This window comes from Ammodytes marinus, assembly GCF_949987685.1.
Source record: "Ammodytes marinus genome assembly, chromosome: 7".
In the NCBI taxonomy this organism is placed as follows: Eukaryota; Metazoa; Chordata; class Actinopteri; order Uranoscopiformes; family Ammodytidae; genus Ammodytes; species Ammodytes marinus.
Genome location: NC_137211.1, coordinates 5,469,933 through 5,492,309, shown reverse-complemented (window position 1 = coordinate 5,492,309; position 22,377 = coordinate 5,469,933). Strand labels below are relative to the sequence as shown.

At 38.6% G+C, this 22,377-nt stretch overlaps 2 protein-coding genes across 4 annotated transcripts in view; both read left to right on the top strand.

Annotated features, from left to right (window-relative positions):
- LOC307253780 (uncharacterized protein) overlaps nt 1–12,993 on the top strand; it is a 44,117-nt gene extending 31,124 nt beyond the window's left edge. For all 3 annotated transcript variants that reach the window (XM_080031949.1, XM_080031948.1, XM_080031947.1), the window contains 5 exons: nt 697–826; nt 966–998; nt 1,386–1,483; nt 2,887–2,970; nt 11,048–12,993. In XM_080031949.1, the coding sequence (XP_079888075.1) occupies nt 697–826; nt 966–998; nt 1,386–1,483; nt 2,887–2,970; nt 11,048–11,149 (447 nt within the window). In that variant the 3' untranslated portion in view covers nt 11,150–12,993. The remainder of the gene's footprint in view (nt 1–696; nt 827–965; nt 999–1,385; nt 1,484–2,886; nt 2,971–11,047) is intronic.
- Nucleotides 12,994–18,591: 5,598 nt separating this feature from the next.
- On the top strand, nt 18,592–21,870 carry cbln4 (cerebellin 4 precursor; the record flags this gene model as incomplete). The annotated part of the gene is made up of 3 exons (XM_080030290.1): nt 18,592–18,864; nt 20,762–20,878; nt 21,673–21,870. 3 exons carry the CDS (start codon nt 18,592–18,594, stop codon nt 21,868–21,870), a joined length of 588 nt encoding a protein of 195 aa, XP_079886416.1.
- Between the last annotated feature and the right edge of the window lie 507 nt (nt 21,871–22,377).

Genomic DNA, 22,377 nt, shown 5'->3' with positions numbered 1-22,377 from the left:
GAAATACTTCAGACTGCACTTTCATGTCATCCCAGGCATTGATGTATAGAAATGGTACGGCCATGTCATCCCAGGCATTGATGTATAGAAATGGTACGGCCTGTTGTTGCCTCAATGTTGTTTATGTGAGGAGATATTCACTGAATGTACTGTAGGCAACTTTAATTCTGTTAATAGTTTGTGTACCAAACACATTAAGGGAATACGGAACCGGCGCTCTATCATTATAAAATCCCTATTATAATATAATGGATGAGGTTTTTCTTCCCTCAGTCTTCCCTCGGCCCAGCTGTCCTGTTAATCCCAACATTACATTTTCCCATGCGTGATGTCACACATGGGAAAATGTAAGGTTAGACAGTGAGACCATAAACACTCTTTCTGCCCTTTCTCAGGCTAGGATGAACCGATTTCTAAGATGTTTGCACATTTATACTACATAGGAACTCAGAGTTCGATACACCTTCATATTTCCACCGGTGAAGTAGGTCTTTAACTATGCACCACTGACGGACAGTGGTTATATCTTAATTTTTTTAATCAAAATTATGGATAGGGACAATTCAGTAGTCGCTGGACATTTGCATGGACATTGCTCTACTGTCTCTTTCCTTTATGTTATAAGTCCTCATGTTGTATGGCGAGGAACTAACAGATTTTCTTTCACTCTTTTTTCCCCCCTCCCTCTCTCCCCAGGTCTCGGAGCTGCGCGGAAGGGACAGAAAGTTCACCTTGCTCCATGCCCTTGTGGAGCAGATCATGTTGCATGAACCGTGCTTGGCCTCTTTTACACAGGAGTTGGCAGAATTCGAGACTGTCCCGGGAGGTATTTGGCCAATCAAGATTTGTTCAAAGCTGCAAAAAAATCAAAAATCAGAGTGGTTCTTTTCAATTGAGGTCAATTGGTCAGTGAAACGTGTTGTAACTGTTCTTTCTTTCACCCCTCTCTCTCTCTTTTTGGACAGCTTCCATCAAAGGCCTGACCGCAGAAGTAGATGGTGAGTGGATCAAATTGTAATACTATGCCCAAAGAGTGTTGTTCTCAAAATTGCTGCGATCACTGTAACACTAACCCTGCTTTTTTTTTGTGCCAGCGTAAGTTTTTTGTTGGTGAAGCGGAAGTGTAATAGTACGTTTTCTTGACGTCATTGTTTAGGGAACAAATTGGCTCAATCCGATACACTGTTGGCAATAGCACAAATACAGCACTTGAAACTGGATCAAGCAGGCGATAGTGTCTGATATAAAGCAGCTGGTCAGATATGATTTATGGTAACCAAGGCTTGTGTGTGTGTGTGTGTGTGTGTGTATGTGTGTGTGTGTGTGTTTGTGTGTGTGTGTGTGTGTGTGTGTGTGTGTGTGTGTGTGTGTGTGTGTTGCTCTAGTCCTGAAAAATGAACTACAGAAAGTCCTTCAGTATAAAAAGACTTCCAAGAAGAGGAATGCTGGAGTTCAGCACCCAAACTTCTCCAAAGACCTGAAGGTGAAGTAGTCAATCTTGACAATAAACTGAACTTTTTGTCAAACAACATATTGCTGTCATTCATTGTTTCTCACATAAATGATTTGTATACAATCTGCTTGGTTGCCTTCTTCTTTTCCTGTCTTATAAGCACGTAGCTGCCTTTTTTTTATAAAGTATTACAACACGTTATTTGGATGTGCACAGAAAATGTGCACAGAACAGATTTGAGCAGCATTTACATTTGTGAAGTAATATTTTTTTGCTTAACTTTCAACTGACTACCACAAATGTTCAAATACTGTACGTCACACAACTTCTTCTCAAACTCATAACTCACTCTAAACAATGGTGACAGCATTTCTGACCTCAATACGTCGCTCTTAAAAGTGATGGAAAAAAACACCTATTCTTAAGTGCAGGTCTTGGCCCAAAGTCTAGTCAAAACTTTTTCTTTAATATCAAAAGTAATCACGGTGTCTTTGTTCTGCTAGTTAAGAAAGCAGCATGACATTTCCAAAAAAGCAGATTTGCCAAAATTATATTAAAAATTGTGTAAAGGCTGAAAACACAGAGCTGGTTTAAAAGTTTGATATTCAGAAGTATACAGCAGTCTCATCTTGCGTAACGTTTCATCAGTAATAATCATATTTGTTGTGCAGAAACAGAGTAAAGCTTGACTGCTGTTATTTTTTCACCCTATGAGGCCATAGTAGCACTTTGATCACTGGACAGTAGACAGAGATCTGAGGTGGTGAAATTAGGGATCATCTCTAGTGCTTTCAAAATGACTAAAAACTATATATTTTTTTTATTATAGCCAATAACTTTATTTTTTTTACTTTTTTTTTACAGTTATATGTGCACATATATACATCATAATCACAGATTCAAAATGTAATCATAAAGCAAAGATAATTAAATAAATAAAAAAGCTTTTCAATCTATTTACAACAAAGCCGACATAAACTATTGTTGGCCTCCTCCTGTTATAAACACAACCTCCAGTTTGCCCATTCAAATATTCAAACTTCCTTTGCTTTGGTGAAATTGTATGAATTTAAGGGAAGTCAGACCAATTTTTTTTTTTTACATTTGGTAGACATGGTTAATTTATCTTACCATGAGCCAATTTGATATGCAGACCTACCGTGCAACAGCTGTTTACAATAGCATTTCAGCGGATCATCCCCAAATTTCCACACACGATATTTCTAATTTTTCTGACCAAACTTATCTTTCTATGCCTCCATTCACGCTGCAAGAAATAAAATGTACTTCTGTATCCACTGGCATTCAGCAACTGTGTCAAATTCACAAATACATAAGTTTTGACCAGCTATTGACTAAAATGAATGAAAAAAATAAACTGAAAGACATTCAAGAATTCCTTTTGCTTTCTAATTTTTCTTTTAAATCCCCAGACAGCGATTGAGAAATACAACACGGATCTCTCTGCGCTGACAAAGACGTGTGAGGAAATGAAGAAACTCTACTCTGTCACACTGGTAATCCTTGAGTTATTATTTCAATATCTCTTTTGCACAGCGTCGGAGATGCACACACACACACACACGCACACGCACACACATACACGCACACACGCACTCACACACACACACACACACACACACACACACACACACACACACACACACACACCAGAACGTCCTCTGCTCCAGTAAATGCCCCCCCCCGACCATACTACAATGGGAGAGCGCACACATCATATTTCGGAGGAAGTTGTCCCCAAGGTTACTGATTTTTTTCACTAGGTTTTTCACTAGTTATCCTACTAGGGCTTACATCAGGACATAACCCAACTGAAACGTTCTGCAAAGTTGTGGCCATGAAACTTTCTAACAATAAGGACAACTGATTTTTTAGCTTAAAATAAAAAATAAACTTTTTCTGTTTAGTCATTTTTTCAGGATTAATAATGGATTTTCTTGCGTTGCCAAAAAAAGTTTGAAAGATAAGTTCATTGTGACCCTAAATGTGTGATATCACCTCGATGAACGGTCCACACAACGTTCAAAATGAGAAGTTGTTAAAGCACCCCCAGTGGGTTTCTGATAAGCTTTTTTTTAAAAAGCAGCCTATTAGTCCTGTCCACAAGGACACAGTTCTGTTTGGTAGAAAAACGGTGAATTTTTTTATTTGGAGTAATCTCTTTTTCCCATTCAATAACCTCCTTATAAATAAATAATACATTTTCTATTTATTATTATTATATTTTTATATATGTATTTAAATATATGTTATTATTATTATTATTATTATTATTATTATTATTATTATTATTATTATTATTATTATTATTATTATTATTATTAATAATAATAATAATAATAATATTAATAATATTAATATTTTTATTATTATTATTATTATTATTATTATTATTATTATTATTATTATTATTATTATTATTTAGTATTATTATTATTATCAATAGTATTAGTAGTAGGGGAGAACTGGGTAATCTGAGCCACTTTTTACATTTGCTCCCCTCTAAGCGAGCTTAAATGATTTATCACTCAAATTTACACATTTCCCATTAATTCAGGGTGTTTCCTAGAAATGGGCATTAGCAGAATTTTTTCAAGACAAAGGGCTGTGAAAATATGATTGTTTTAAAAAAAGTTGTCATGTGGCTCACTTTACCCCAACTGTGGGGTAAACTGAGACAGACCAGAAAAATCAAGGGGGTAAAGTGAACCACTTACTTTTTCCACTCTGAAACTACCATAACAACACATATTGTAACAGTTAGAATCCTGAAAGCTAGCCACACATTCCAGAACTAATGTCGGACTAGTAAAAAAATGATGGGGTTTGGTCAATTAAGCAAAGCAAATTTTCTAAACACTCGAAAGTAACTCTGAACAAAATCAAATACAACATATTATAATTCAAAAGGTTTTAATAAGATTCAAATGAAAGATAGAACCAGTTAGATTAGAACACAGTCCGGGGGTCAGAACACAGGACCCTTAGAGCCAGCTTGTGTCTGGGGGTCAAAGCATAGGAAAATCAGAACCAGCGAGAACAGCCTGGGACTCAGAACACAGGAGAATCCCCAACTGGATTATAACATCAGCCTGTCATACTCTACAACTAGGCCTACTCTACATTCCAGCCCTGAGGTTACAGGGAAAGATGAGAAGGTGCTCTTTCTGTGTGGTTGCCCCAGGTCGTCTTCCTGGTGTATTTCCTTGGCATGATGGCTTTTCTACAATGTGTATGACATTAAAATAAAACATGTTTAAGACTAAACTTAACTTGTGCCTCATGGTGGGGGAAAGTGAGACAGTGGCTCACTTTCCCCCACAGCATTTGGCTCACTTTCCCCCATCACAACAATTTGAGAAAAAACTACCTCCCTTAGCATTTCAGGCTACTCTTTAGCTAATATCATCACATGGTTTTTATATGTTGGTAATTCATCAACACGTATGATAGAAGTTTTTGTACGTGAATACATTTGCTTTGGCACAACAGTTGATTAAGTTGACAGCAAGAAAATTTACTTTTACATGCAAAATACCTATTTTGGTGAAAAAACATGCTTACCACAGCACCATGAGGTCCTCTCTTTCAGGGCCATGGGGAAATGAGAGGGGCTTGAAAACATATATCTCACATGACCACAAATGTTTTCCGTTTCCTAGATACAGGGGGTGACTCACATTACCCGATGCCTCAGATTCCCTCGTTCTCCCCTATATATTTAATATATTGCTACAACTCCACGGTGCATGTACAGTCATACTTTATTGAAGTTGACCGGACCAAAAGACAATACTCTGTACTTTGTCTGGACATTAGATCTCTCATGAAGAAAATTCCTCTGTCAGACATGCCTTTAGATTAAGTGCCACCATCGCGTATTATTTTATCACAACGTCTTTATAGGAGGACATTTCCTCTGCTCACTAACCTGGTGAGATTATAGGTGCATAGACGTCAAGCCTACTTTTGACATCTTAACAGGTGCTATGGCAGTTTTTTTCCTTGTAGTATATAGAGGCCAAACGAAGAACAATCAATATAAAAAGGTATAGTGCCTATGTTCTCACCTTTCCTATTTCTCAATAAACAATCCATCATCATAGAGGCCATTTACCCTTCGCGCTGTGTTCCAGCACTAAAGGTATTATAGCCTGAGCTCTGGGCTTTAGGTCTGGGAGGGGATTGTGTCATATAAGGTCCACAAATAGACTCCTGTGCGATTACTAACTTCATCCTAAATGTCTTGCACTGAACACAGTCAAGAGCTATGAAATAAAGTGAGTATGCAAAATAAAGAATTATTTCTGATAGCCAATTTCATCCTTGTTTTTACAACCAAAATTGTCTTAAAAACTATCAGCATCCTCCTCTACTTCTCTTTATCTACTGAACACATCTTCCTTTGTTAATAAGAAAACTCATTGAAGTGATAATGTGATTTCACGGGTAAAGCGATAGTGTGACATTTTGCGAAAAAACAAAAACAAATGATTAGCTCTCTTGCAGAGTGGAGAAATGAAACATTTGAAAATCAAGTCTCATGTCTTTACACACAGTTGCTAGTTAGCTTAGCTTAGCTTAGCACAAATAATTGAAACAAGGGGAAACAGTTAGCCTGTGTCTTACATAAATGCAATGCTCCTTTCTGAGTAAAATTTATACATAATGCCTGTCATTTTTGCACTTTGATTTCATTTAAATTGTGTTAATCATTGAGCTTAAGACGTGTGTGTAAGGAGACCTTAGATTAAGTCAAGCCAAATGGCTGTAGTATGTTATTTAGTGCAGTGTTAGTATTAAGTGGTGAGAGAGTGGTATTGATCTTCTCATCCAACTCTTGGCAAGAGAGCAAATAGGGGTGATATGGGAGAAGACCCACATGTAACCCAGGCAGTGCCAAACGCAAATGCAAGTGAAGCTGAATAATGTAAAATTTTTCTCTGTGGGCCCCTATTTTATTCACTTAATTGTATTGTATTTATGACACTTATTACTTGAAAACAAGTACTAGAAAAAAAGCATAACCCTAGCTTGGTATTTAGTTTACTGCATTCAATATTTGGGAAAAAAACAAATCAGTGAAGAGTGATTTACTCACTTACTCGCTTTCTTTCAAATGTAAATATTGGGGCAGACCTGGGCCCATTAAAGCTAACCTTTATTAAATAAGTATGTTTAATCAACTTGGCATTCAAACCAAATAAAACAAATCCATAGCAAACAGATGCTCTTGATGACGTAGTATTTATTATTTAATTGACATCATTTGTTAAAAATCAAAATTATTCTTGCGGGCATCTTTTCCCAGATGGGTATTTTACTGTCTATCTTATTTTTCGGTATAATAACCACATATAAAAACATAATTTACATATGAACCACATTAAAACACGTTCTTCTTGGAAAGGGCATCTACGTCTCCCATCGACTTCCCCCAAATGCTAAACTATTTCTGAACAAAATGAAACATCTTTCCGAGATAAATCATTAAAATGTCATAATTATTCCTTATTCGCAACATAAATCACTCTAGGTATTATTGAAAACAGTCTAATGGTGTGTGGCCTTTTTAAAGTTTACCAATGTGACCTTTTAGTGCAGTGTCCCCCTTCAGGGGAGGACTTGATCTTAATCACAAAGCAGCGTGGTAAGAATGCACCACCATCATGCCTGTATGTAAAAGAAAAAGTTGCACTTGTGGAACCTTGCCACATTTGATCTTTATAATATTTTAGACAATTTTTCTTAACTTCAACTAAGGTTTAAAAGGTAAATAAGGTTTGAAATGAACTTTTCTTTAGTAGCCTTCTTATAAGTATTGTTTTGCCTGCTTTAAATGCCAGAGCACGGTGCCATTCAGTAACATTTCTCAGAGTTTAGTCACTATCACACCAGTAGCCTTCGCATGAAGCCGCTGTTTGTGACACATATTTGATGTACTTAGCACATTTCAGACTATTTTTCTGAACTTCAATAAGAAGGTGTACAATCCACTTTTCTTTTGTTATAGGGTTAATATCAGTCCATTATTTGCCTTCTTTAAATAATAGAGCAAAGTGCCATTAAGCAACATTTCTCAGAGTTAAGTCACTATCACACCAGTGGCATTTGAAGATACCCACCTCCCCTGATTTCCCTGCATGGGGACCCCATTATAATATGTGTAAAAACCTCCTGCATATACAACTTCAAGAGCGTGGGAGAAAATAATTGCGACTGACTTGAGGGCTGCGCTGTTGTAAACTTGAGGTGCTGGTTGGAGAAAATAAGTCATATGGAGTGTGACGGAGAAGAGAATTCATAACAATGCCCCTTGATTAGCTTACGTAATAATTTATTCAAAATAGAAGATTTAACTTTCCATATAATTGTTATTCTGGAAGCAGGATTCAAAAGACATTTCCACAACTTTTTCTTATCGAAATTCTCATCATATCTTTAATATCAAAATGTGTTCTATTATCCAAACAAGTTTGATATGTTGCAATCCTCGTTATCACCCCAACAAACGAATTTACAGTAAAACATATCTTTAATATTCCATGTCAGAAACGCATGATGTAGCAAAATCGATTCCACCTCGGCGACTGCAGATAAGGTGCTTTTAATTTAGCCTCAGCCACAAATATCTCAAACCTGCATATACAAGATGTAATAACCAGATGACTTTCAACATCTAGTCATATAACTTTATTTGTATCTATAATAAGATATATGTTTGGCTCTGGTAACACTTTATTTTATCCCTCTCTATTTGGTATAAGAAATAGTCAAATACTCATTAATACATGCAAATACAATAAATGGTTTATTCACTGAATATATTTGTTTTCACATTTTACGTTTTAATTAGTCTACAGCATTTGTTAAAACATAGCCTCCACCCTCCACCTGCATATGGTGTTGACAGATACATTCATAAACACTTACAACTACATTATAGCGTGTTACAAACCAACAAGGATTTCCCTAGAGAAGTACTCCTTTATTAATAAATGCATACATTAAAACGATCTATTAATTAAATCTACAATACCAATAACATGGTGTGTGCAGAGGAACCGAAGGATATAATGATAGTCAGCTGATCATCATACAGCTGTAAATGAGCCAGTGGTTAGAGTATCACTGATGATGATCTGCTAAAAAAAATCCTAAATTCTCAATTTTAATTATTTGCCTGAAACCATGCCACCCTAGCCTGGCACCACCCACCAACTACTCCCGCTCAATTTTCATTTCCCTTCAGTAGTCAGTCTGGGTCCCCGGTATATTTGCGGGTTTTTTATCCACCAGATTTCTGCCAGTCCAATCAGCAAACAGCGGAAGTGGCTAAGAACAATGATGTTGAGGTTGTGCGCCAGTTTCTGTTGTAGTCAGAAGCCGGCGCATGACGTCACAACCAAACGTTATGCGATTGGTTGGCAGATCCAGAGTGGCACTGGGCAGATCCAATAGTTTTTAACTTTAAACAGACACCCGCCTTCAAGTGAGTTTACGTTTGACAATTGAGCGATTCCAGACCTTCTGTACACATGAAATGAAGTACGATGGTCTGGTAGGACCAGGCTAATACCGCCCTATTTTCCAGTGATAATATTAACACTTTACTGTTGCCAAACTTACTGTGACACATTTGGCAATGGTCCATTTTTGTTTGTTGATAGGCCAAGCTCTCTTTCTATTGAGTCTAAATTCCCTCCATGCAGATACATATGGATTTAATTAAAGGGGTCTCCTTGAATCTCTGTACAAACTAGCGCTGAGTTGTTTGCCTCTGACATTGACCAATGACATCACCTATGCCTGCAGAAAAAAAACTCAATCTTGCCAAACCAACTAAGAGTAGCTGTTGTTTCTATGAATATTCAATCATAAAGGAATAATTGGACATTTGGTTTTAGGGGTCTCTGCTTAGAATAAAGGGCTAGAACCATGGGAGGGGAGCAGCTCTGTTCAAAGGTAACAAATGGTCTTTATTAGCGGCTCTAACGTCCGCTAATCAACTTGTTATATTTCGTTTGTTAAGACATCCATTCAGTGTTTCACGGACGTGGGGGTTACTGCGCTGGACTGTTTCTTGGCTGGGAGCAGTTGCCAGGCGACTGTTCCTGGCTAAGTTCACATTTAAAATGCATAGATGTGAGAGTAGAGTGTCAATCTTCTCATCTAACTTAAATGTTAAACTATTCCTTTAAATAATCTATAATGAACCGTTCTATGATAAAAGGAAACTCATCTTAAGTAAAAATGTAATGTTAATGGCGATCCCATCATGTGTGTGTGTGTGTGTGTGTGTGTGTGTGTGTGGGGGGGGGGGGGGTCCTGTTTGTCTATCCTTATGGGGTCTAAGATCTGACATATCACTCACGCTGTAAGGACCCATTTTCTAATTGGGACCGACTCCTGTTCCCCAAAGGCACAAAGAATTACAATCAATACAAAACAGACTGCTGATATGCCTGGTAAATTTTCTTGAAAAGACGAATAAATAAAAAGTACATGCTTAAGAAATGACACACCAGAGAATAGAGTGAAAATAAGATGCAAACTTAACTTTTTCTGTGGTAAATTGTTGTGAAGCAGATGCAGTACAAAGTATAAAAGAGTGCAAATGCAAAGACCAAAACGAAAAGAAAATGAATGTTGTGACACATCATTTACACAGAAGTCTCTTTCCCTTCAAGGCTGTAGTTAAATTAGCAGGATGACCTCATGACAAAACTCCGACATTAACATTTGACGTTTAAGAGAATGCACTCTGCCCTGTATAGCGATATTAAATAAGTTATTTTAACAAGTGTGTGTATGTGTGTGTGTGTGTGTGTGTGTGTGTGTGTGTGTGTGTGTGTGTGTGTGTGTGTGTGTGGGTGCGTGCGTGCGTGCGCGCGCACGTGCGTGACTGATGTAAAATGTATAATGTTTTTTCGGTGGCCCTATGAACAGACTAAGGAAATATGGCTTCTGATGGCATTTTAAACCTCTTTCACATAGTAAAGAGCAAAGAAAAGCAGGCGAGTGAAGTGAAAGTTGCAAAAGCTTGACCCAGAAGTTTGACCTGCACAGTCAACAGCATGCAATAAGCCAATTAGTACACTTAGCCATTGTGACCCTTTCTGATAAAGCTTGACTGGAGAATGACTAACGTGTGTGTGTGTGTGTGTGTGTGTGTGTGTGTGTGTGTGTGTGTGTGTGTGTGTGTATGTGTGTGTGTGTGTGTGTGTGTGTATGGCGTGTGTGCAAAATGACAAAAAAATTATGCCTGTGACCCCTAGCCACCAAGGTATAAAGAATTAATAGAGCAGTGCACGTCTACCTCATTGTATGAGTGCACTCGAGGATACGGGTTGCATGCTGGGGAAGTATATCAAGAAATTATAACAAAATGACCATTGTTAAGAAGGACATATGCACCAGAACTCAGGCACCAGGTCACCAATGAAAGTGAAAACAATTAAGTAAAATATGTATTTTTTTATAAAGCTCTAAGGTCTCCGGAGATGTAATTACAAGTCTGACTAAAGCTTTTCATTTCAAAGTAACTAATCCTGCTTCATTCCCATGTTCAAGGTGAAGTTTGGAGAACCAGCGGATCAAGACTCTCAAGAGCTCTTTGGCTTGATCTGTCAGTTTGTGCACGACTTCAGGAGGGTCCACACTGAAATAATATGAGTTATTTAACTGTGTATGCACTGCCATGATGTTTGTTAACCGAACTATACAGATCCTTTTGGCTTAGTCCCAGCTCAGAGAGATTAAAGGTCCCATGTTATGCTAATTTTCAAGTTCGAAATTGTAATTTGGGTTCTACCAGAAAATGGTTTCATGGTGTAGTGCCCAAAAAAAAACATATATATCTCACAGCGCGATTGTTGAATATCCGATGTTCAGCCTCTTTCTGAAAGGCTCTGTTTTAGAGCCTGTCTCTTTAAGCCCCGCCTTCCAAAAAGCTGAACAAGGCATTTGAAAACAGGTTTTCAGAAAGATGGAGGGGAGAAAAAGAGTGATGGTTGTTTTTTCTCATACTTTGGGAGTCTCTAGTCACACCAGTAACCCATATTAATGTTGAAAATCCATGAAAAAGTGCATTTTGCAAAATACGTGGCCTTAAAATACAAAATACATGGGATGTAACTTTTTTATTAAAACATAGCATGGATTTGTGTTTTAAGCAGCTGTTTGTAATTTTTCTCCTGTGTTGTTGTACAGATATATGTATAGATGTTTTATTATATGAAATATTGTATAAAGTGTTTCTTTGACGACAGGATGACGAACGTCAGTGAACATTTTGTAAATGCGAGACTGATATAAGTCGCATTATGTCATGCCTAAGGTTAGCTGGATTTGGGTTGACTTGACATTTGTTTTTTCTAGATGATTCGCTAATTAATGAAGGATTTTAAGCCCTGTCATACTCGGAGGCAGGAGCACGCTGCTAATACCCACAGCTCTGTACTGGCAAAGGGAACATTGCAGACAGCTAAGGCAATAGTGTAGTCTGGGTATGTGATTATTTTTTCTAACCTGCAATTGGACTGTAGTCGGGGACATTTTTTTTGTAACCCAGCACTGCAGGAGGGTGTGCAAGGCCGTCTTGATCAAGCACCACATCCTCACTGTGGCAATGACATGATGAGAAACACAGAATTCCCTCCTTCAAAAGGCCAAAAGGCATTCTTAAACGCGAGCTTGGAACTGATTTATGTGTCATATGGGGTTTTGTGTGTGTGGCATTTTAATTAGTTTAAAGCGACACAAAAAAAAAGAAACGTGGTTGTATAATGAACAGGGACTCCTCACCGAGCGCAAACAGTAACACATTTTCTTGTAAAAGGAACAGATTTTAATTAAAAACTTTGTCTCTGCATACATTGGTGATTCATTTATTAGCAGGAAACATGCAAAACTATTTCATTAAATGTCTCTTTTTGCAAAGCTTTGTGTTCTTAGTTTTTATTTATTTCCAATTTGTAAAAAGAATTGTATACCTGTGTGGATGATTAAGGCTTCCTACCCCCACTGATGAAGTTCTGCATTTTTAAGTGATTTTAACATCAAGCTTTCTCCAGAATCGCTGACTCCTCCACCTTATAGCATGTACTTACAATTAACGTTTAGTATTTTCAAATTATACAGATGTCCATTTTCTCTCCCTTCAAAATACAACTGTAATATGAATTAATAAATGTTAAAATAAACCATACAAACATATGGATTTAGTGATCTCTGGTTTTACACCATAAACTGAACTACCACTTAACTTTTCCTACTCCCCTACTTACAAGTTTCTCTAAATGTCAGGATATTCTTTTATTTGTAATACAATTTCAAAGCTATGATAACTTTTCTATGATAACATTATCCTTGAACTCTCTAACTCTTAATATAGCATTGAGGTGAATTCACACCATCAGTGGTGTCACTTCCTTGTCTGTGTTCCTGGCACTTATCACTTATAAAGTCGTTCCTCGTAGACTCACCTTTACTGCATTAAAATACCACAACTTTTTTTCTCGTCTTATCATTATTATTAGTATAGGATTGTTTTTCTTGCTTTTGTTGTTTTTTGATTGTGTGTTGTATATGTGCATGCATGGCCTATGTAATGTTGGTGCAAGGAAGGGTTACATGAACATTATGTGATAAGTGTATTCATCAATATACCCATCCCAAATAAAAAGATGTTGAAAAAAAAAAAAATACCACGACTGTATGTGTTTTATAATTTATTTTTTGACCCTTTCAAGCCAACTTCTCCACCCTACAGTATGTCCTGGTTTCACGTGTGGAATCACACCCAGATCATAGATTTATTGGTTGCAGTGTGTACACAGTTCGAACTACATGGTGGAATTCCTCATACACTCGCCTATTATCCTATACTGGTCTGAAATGCCACGTCTGTTTGTGTTTTGTGATTGTTCTTACGCCTTTTTTGATTACCTCATTACACGACCAGTACCTCTCCATCCTTTTTCCTGGTTTTGCTGGTTGATTAACACCCAAGACAAAGACGTTGTATTCACTGTCAATATGAAGGTTAGAAAAATTGAAGACGCTAAATGGAATGCAGCCATCATTCATTGTTTTTATAATTTGCTCGTGCATTTGCTACTACGGAATGTCAAAATGTATTCAGTGTCTTGGCCACAAAGTTAAAGTTACTGCTCATTTTGTGATTGCTGTGTGACGTTGTACAAATATTTTTGTTTTAAAGATAGCACAGACAGATGCTACATGCAAAGATGTATGTGGAGCCATGTTGGACGTTGGACTACATTTCCATTTCGGTCATGTTTGCTTCTATACATTTGACCATATTTAACAACTGCAGTACACATCCCCACTACTGTAAATTGGCTATAAACACACCATATTAACTAACAGTAGACCCAATGACTGCTGTAATGTGAAAGGTGTTGTTCAAAATCCTTAACCCCAGAGAGAATTATCTCCAGACACTGCAGTTAACCTCAGCTCATGCAGAGGGGTTTGGCATTTTTTACTTCATTGTTTTCGTCTCACGGTCTGTGATTTTACAGTTTGTGGTTCCCTATCACTGCCTTCGCCAAAAGCCTGTCTCCAGCAGCAGCAGCAGGCAGCCTTTTTATAGACAAAATAAAATACTCTGACTCTCCAAATGAGATATTTTACTGTAGGTGGAGAGCAAACTGAGCTGAAATAAGAGTGAATTTTGGGCTTAAAGATGAAGTCAGTGATTCTGGAGAACGCTTGTTCTGCAAAATCAGTGAATATCTCTTCACGATCCGCTACCTGTCCGTACTGTGTGTGCGCTGGGAATACACAGCCTAGGTTTTGTAAACTGGTATTGTAACAAAGGGAAAGTAAACAAAGGTGTTGCTAGCAACATACCCGTTTACAGAGCCTAGACTGTGTATTAACACCGGATTTTTTTAGGGTGCACACAGTACGTACAGGTGGCGGATTGTGAGGAGATATTCACTGGTTTTGACAATAGATTACTATTTTGACTTCAAGCATCCTCCAGAATCACTGACTGCACTTTTTAGAATGTTCAGATTGCCAAAAATCTGACTCCAGATTCATTTCAATGTTGCAACGTGTCTCTGTTGGTAGTTGTTGATTCATAATCTCTCCTTAGACAAAATGTTAAAATATCCCTTTTAAGAAAAGCTGCTGCCGCTGCTGGGATTCGACAGCGCACATCTCTGATTGCCTCTGGCCTGTTGCCTATTTTAGCCCTTTGAAGAGAGTGGCACATGCACTAGTTTAGGATGTATGTTTAATTAGTGTGAAAGATTATACAATGACATAGTTAAAGCACATTTTTGAAGAATATACCAAAGCAACTCATTATGTGCGACAAGGCTGTCCGACCAGATCAGTGTGTTATATGCAGAGTACATACTTCTCCTTTTGACCATTAATTAAATTCCCTTATAGACTTGTTCTCTTTTTATCGAGAGCCAGAAATGGGGGCGGACTTCATCTTCTTTCTTTGTGGCTTTAAGATGTTAAAACGATTCGAATCCCCATATGGACGGCAGGTGTTTAAAGAAAATAATTGGTACAGGAAGATGGTAAAATACTCATGCATTGGATATCTGGTACAACTGCTTATTAGTCCCTAAATACTTATCACCTCTGTATGGCACCAGCATATATTGCTGTACACACACACACACACACACACACGCACACAAACACACACACACACACACGCACGCACGCACGCACACACACACACACACACACACACGCACACACACACGCACGCACACACACACACACACACACACACACACACACACACACACACACACACACGCTGGTCTTCCGAATGATTGAATTACTGAATTTCAACTCAGCCCTACACTATGACACTTGAGCCCCTGACACACTTACTGTATGCGTGTGTTCCATGTTGAAGATGTTTTTTCAGCACGCGGACCCAACGGAGCACGTCTGTCACTATCGCTGAGGACAACCAGGTCATGACCAATGAATTTCTGTAACCCCCAGGTGACTATTCTTTTCAATACCAAAGATGCTGACTAAAGGACAAGGACTGCAGTGATGTGACCTAGAATTATGTACTGCATTTACACCCTGAAACAATTCTTCAATTTAAACAAGTCAAATGGTGAGTGTATTTAGCCTAGGAGGTTACACTGCGGCTGACATACTTGTATAGTGTGTATTCACCAAAGTGATCATGTATATTCTCACACACTAATTTGGAAAGCACACCAGATAGAAATGGCAATAATAGACTACACTCTTGCCACTGTGATTCTGTGCCTCACAAATGGCTTTTAACATGCCTATGCTTTTCTACTCAGTCTCCATCAGGGTGATTTCTTTGCACATTTTGTTTTTGGATGAAGTGGCGTTCGGTCATTTTACCACACATGGAAAACCAGAAAAGGCAAATTTGAGTATAGAGCCAGTAGCATGTATTTGAAAAGCGCCATATAATCGGTATTGAGCTTTCAAGAACAAAGACAATTTGTGATTTTTTTATGTGCCTACTTCAACTTTAGTACAATTTATTTTTTTGCGAATTTGCGCCAAACCAATTGGAAATGGCATTTTCAGGATAATGTGTGTTGTCTGCAAAGTGAAGGTTACCTGAAGCTCCTCGAATTAATTTAGTCATAAAATAACCTCAGGTACAAAACACATAATGTGTTCCCATCAAAGGGGCCTGGGGTCCACTGACAGGCATTTCCTCCTTTTAGAATAACAAGTTAGAAAACGTTTGTTTTTCCCGGAGTGAAATTTCCTGACGTATTTTGCAAGTCATCGCCTCCCAGCAGCTGAAAAACATATTGACATGCAGAACATTAACCCAGCGAAACCATTTGTCAGAGCCGGGTGATGACACAAATCTCACAAAATGGCAGCGTGTCAGGTTTGGCTGGTGAGATCCTCCGATTGTTTTCCATTTCCAGATGGATTGATGCCCATAACGATACAGTCTGTAGTCGGATACGCGTTGAAGGATCTGACAAGAATCTAATTTTGAAACATTTATATGTGCACCACTTTTCACCACAGTATGTGTTGACTCAAGCTGATTTTTTCTCTGAGTTTCTCATACATTCGGTTGTTGGCTGTGTAGAATTGTACCATTTCTATCACGAACAACAGAGTAACCTAATGATTTGTTGTTGTTCAGCCTCAGAGATCAAAAGGCTGTATTCATAAGTTATAGTTTAATGAGAGAGCCATATGAATCCCCCACACCAAATGTGCTTTTCAGGATTCAAGCTTATTTTACTGTCTGTCTGTCTGTCTGTCTGTCTGTCTGTCTGTCTGTCTGTCTGTCTGTCTGTCTGTCTATCTATCCATCCATCTATCTACCCTGCAGCTGACCAGAAGGGCACCGTAGGAGGTGCGGCAGGCAGACATGCCAAGCAGGAAGAAGATCGTCTGTACTACACACTCCATCCATCCATCAGTTTTTCAGAATGAAGTGTGCCATTTGTAATGTGTTTTTTTTACATTTGCATATTGAGCATGAGCTGCTGTGCTCTCTAAAAAGTCTATAGAAACGAATTAGAATGTACTAATTGTAGGGGTAATATTTAAACACCTACTTATATTTATATATTTTTATATCGTGCAATTAGACAATATCCAAGAATATATATATAGGGAAAAATAATGTTACTCTGTTTAAAAATACTAGGTTGATCTCAGATAAGTTAGACGTATCACAACACAATCAATCATAAGAAAATGACCAATGTTGCTCATGACAAAAACAGAATGTTGGGGGACCATATTTCTAAGCTGCAGTTGTCTCCTCTCTGTTTAAAGTACACGGTGTATCCAATCATGTTGCCCTTTGTAAAGTCAGAGGAAGGACTTCACCATTGATCTGCCGTTTTGTTTTGGAGCCTGTTGTTGTGACAAAAGGACAAAGGTGATGCGCTCACATCTCTAATCTCTTGTCAATATTGTCCCGGGACACTTTGAATGACGTGTTGATTTAAATGCAGCATGAGGGGTCGGACAAGTGCACTGTTGATGCTTAGTGATAACTGCATTTAACCCAAGATCCCCATACAATGACGTTGGTTATTAGAGTTTAATTTTTTGTTTTAGCATATCATTAGGAAAATGATTTGACGTGAATGGACTTTAGACAGCAGAGGTGTGTCTGCAGGTGTTGTCGCTAAGGCAACCCACACAAAAGACTAAAAGGTCCCATCGCTGACTTCTGTGGAAAAAATGAACTGTGAGATTTTTTTTAGCCCACCTGTGTGCCATGAGATTATGATGAGTCATCGCATTATGGAACTATACAGCCAGCGGAGCTCCTGGATCACTGGAACAGTCTTACTCCATGCTTCTTGTGGGCATTTTTATTGATATACTTCTCATTAAAAATTGGAAAATTATCAGAAAAATGTGTTAGGAGATCATTATTAAATTGATTTGTTCCTATAGATGCGAGAAAAGGACATGTGTATATCCATCTGCCAATCATTAAAACGGCCAATAAATGAATTTATATTAATGTTGGGAGCTATTTTATAGATAATACGAGAATTTTTTTCTTCAAATGTAGCTTTTGGTATAATGATGCAGGGACAGATAATTGTTTCCACATGTGTGTGTGTGCGTAAAGTGGATGACCGGGCGCGCACACACACACACACACACACACACGCAGGCAGGCAGCACATCACTGCGGGGGAACAGATGTTGTCAGACGCGGAGTGGGAGTGAGGGGAAATGGACGATTTACCGACTGATTCGCCCCTGATTCTCAGACTGGAGCCAGCCAGGCATCTCCAAAAGGATTCCTCATTGGTGTCTACTTTGGAAAATTTGGATATTAAAATGAAGTATACCTAAAAAAAAGAAATGAGACGCACAGACAACACTTGGTGATGTCCACATTCTAAAAGGGTTTAGACACAATTCGGATTCTTTTCTTTTTTCGAGGTTGATATCTCACTCGGACATGGCACCTATTTGGATCCAATAAGAAGAATTGTCACAGCGTCAGAGGCGTCTACGGCGCGGGGGACAAGCGCGACGGGGGACTCGGAGAAACTTGGTGTGTGTTGGTGCAGGAGACGATCGCATAGAGTGAGTGTGTGAGAGAGATCACCATGGTGAATTCCCTTGTACTGACGCTGCTAAGCTGGATAGTGGTGATATCTGAGGTGGCGCGAGCTCAGAACGACACGGAGCCCATCGTTCTGGAAGGGAAATGCCTGGTGGTGTGCGACTCCAACCCGGCCACGGACTGGAAGGCGTCCTCCTCCCCGCTGGGCATCTCCGTGCGCGCCTCCAACTCCAAGGTGGCTTTCTCCGCGGTGCGCAGCAACAACCACGAGCCCTCCGAGATGAGCAACAAAACCAGAATTATCTACTTCGATCAGGTAAGGAAATAATGTCCAAATAAAGTGGTTGGATTGTTTTTTAATGGCACTTTGCTTTTAATATTTCCTGATTCCATGATTATCTTTCAAAAAACAGTGTTTTTTTTGTTCGTCAATTTTAGTTATTTGTTGTCTATAATAAACCTAACGAGATTGATCTACATCGAGGGGATTCCTTTTCGAACAATAATGTCAAAAAGTGGTTAAATTAGTTTTCAATGACGCTATGTATGCAATAACTCTTTTCCTATGGTTACCCTGTCAAATAAACCAGTCTCTTGTGTGTGTCAACTCGACACCATTGAAAATGAGGGTCACCCCTCAATTGGTCTCTCGAGGATAAATAAAAGTTAAATGAAAATGAAAATGAAATTTTAGTCCCTTTGTTGTCTGTGATAAACCGTTATTCTTTGGCTCAGTTTTGACTTGTGATGCAGAAAATGTAAAGTGTCATAATAGTTCAGTAAAGCCGCCTGAACCCAAGAGTTTACTTTGAGTCTAGTTGCAGTTGGCATGTGGATTGTGTACAAGTGCACTATAGCGTATCATAACGCGGGCATGGTCTGGGAGTGAATGGATTAAATGTTTGAGAGCGCGCGGGCATCCTGCAGAGCTTGCACTTGCATTCATCAGTTTGCCTCGAGCAGCTACCCCACCTCACGCACATGCACGCGCACCCACTCACGTTCACACGCAAGGAAACACAAGCAAACACACACACACACCCATAAACACACACACACACCCATAAACACACACACACACACACACACACACACACACACACACACACACACACACACACACACACACACACACACACACACACACACACACACACACACACACACACACACACACACACACACACACACACACACACAAACAAACAAGAATTTGACTAGTCACACATGGGGTGGGCACTAGTGCAAGGCGTAAAAAAAAAAACAATTCCTCCCAGCTGATCCTGTGCCCTCTCATTCGAATTACATAACGTGATGTTTTGCTGTCATGACACACTGCAAGTGATATGATTGGTGTGGGTCACGTGTACGCTGTTGCTATGACACAACATTTGTCAAAGGTCGTGGTTGAGCCTGCAGCATCAGTGGTGGCGTCTTTAAACAGGTGCCAGTGTTTGAGAGGGGGCTTCTGCATGCGTCCATCCACCATGACCCAAAAAAAGTTCACTGACTCAATATGACAGTAAATACTGTAGCCTATGTCTAATTTGACTGCAGGGTGCCTCGAAACCTTTTAGAGAGAACCCCCAAAAGGCTGCGTTAAGTGCATGCGCTGACTGACATATTCACTGGATCATTTTAAGAATGCAAAAAGCAGGAAGCATGTTTTTATTTATTCATTGAAATTTTTAATCGTCATTGGGTTATTTTTTGCAATGTGTCACTCAAAAGTATCGAGCATGGAGAAAAGATTCTACATTTCTGTTTGTCAGTGTTCAATTTGGAAGAATAATATTTATTCGAATTGGACCCAAAAGTGGGATTTGTCTACGCAAGAGAGTGATTATATTAAGTTGTCATAAAGATGTATTGCTGGTTGCTTGTGGAGCAGGGAGGTAGTAACATGCTGTTTTTAGGTCCGTTGAGAAGAATTGTTGAATTAAGTATTCTGTGAAGTGTGCTGCACTCTGTCTGTGTCTAGGCAGGGGCGAGCCTTGTAGTCGCAACGGGTAATCCTGCGTGTGTGTGTGTGTGTGTGTGTGCCTTTGTGTATGTGTGTGTCTGTTTGTGTGTGTATGTGTGTGGCTGATCTATTATTTATATATCTAATCCCCATTGAAACGGAAGCCTTTGTTGAGGTGCTGGCTGTATTAACACCTTTGTATTTAAAAAAAACAATGTGTTTTCTTATCTGTCTTTCTCCTCTCCCATAGGTTCTGGTGAATATAGGAAACTACTTCACATTTGAATCAGTATTTTTGTCCCCAAGAAAAGGAATCTACAGTTTTAACTTCCATGTCATCAAAGTGTACCAGAGCCAAACCATACAGGTATCATTGTTTTTTGTTAATTTCACAGAGCCTGTGCAATTGATTCAGTCGTGGATCTGTTTTTTTGTATTGGGACAAAATCTTTACTTTTGGGACTGTGTAGAAATAGTTGAAGGGACGCTGAACCTTATTTTTCAATAAGAAAAAAAAAGCGAAACCCTTTAAAGCGTTATAAATATTTGATTTGGACCCTCTCCTGAAGGACAAAAAAAAAGTCCTCCCCTGAAAGTGAAAGAATAGTATTGGGTTCAACTCAATTCATTATTAATAAGTTAAAGTATAAAGAGTTTCACAAAACCTTAAACTCAACATTTACAGTACATTTATACTTGATGTTAATGGGAAGTTCCTTTTGTATTCTATCCCTTTGATTATTAATATGCAAAGGGCAAACTGAAATATTGACATATATTATAAACAAAGGCCTTTTTTTAAATCTTAATGGTTCCAATAGGTTTAGAGAACTTGTTAAAACTGTCCGACTAGTGGTCAGTTCTCTGCATGTCTTCCCCCCATTTCAACTCTGTCTCTCCAGTCTGTCTAATAAAGCGAAAAAACGCGAACAAATTATCTTAGAAAAAAAAAATATGTTCCAATATGTTTCAAGAACTTGTCAAGACCCAATCTGTGAATCATCTTCCATTTTAGCAGATATACTTTTAAGTTTAAAATTTGTAATAATAATATAATAACTTTAACTGTGTATAATCGGTACAAGAGCATATTAGCATATCTACTAATCTAAACTACTACCACTCCTTTACCGATAGCTAACTGTGATTTCTGTTGTCCAGGTGAACTTGATGTTGAACGGGAAGCCGGTCATCTCTGCCTTTGCGGGGGACAAAGACGTAACTCGCGAGGCGGCCACCAATGGAGTTTTGCTCTTCCTAGACAAAGAGGACAAAGTCTACCTAAAGCTGGAGAAGGGGAACCTAGTCGGTGGATGGCAATACTCAACATTCTCTGGCTTCCTTGTGTTTCCTCTGTAAAAAAAACAAAACAAAATATATATTTAAAAAACTAAAAAGAAGATTGTAAGATTGTAAGCTATACGGACTTCTTCATTACGTGTCGTCACTGTATAATCGAAAAACATTGCTGCTGCATCCGATGGATATTGGTTGAAAGACTCATGGATGGAAAATGGATCAGAAATGGAAAGAGAAGAAATAAGACTTTTTGAATCGTTGACATTCTCCGGACGTGCCGAAAGTCTCCTGTCCAGATGAAAGAGACTTGAAATGTTTCCTATCGCTAATTCATATTCCTGTCAGTCAAGGCCGCCTGAAAGGGGAACGATCCAACATCTCAAAATATGATGGAATATGTTAGCATTTCGAAAAAAAAAAAAATTCATGACAGCTGTTGCATTAAAGTGCATCTGCCTTCGTGGGTGTACACTGTATTATGCTTGTGTGAGTCGTCGTCACCAGGGTATTCACATTGCTTTGTGTGGTTGTCTCTCTAGAGCTAAAAGTTCTAGGCCAAGAGTTGGA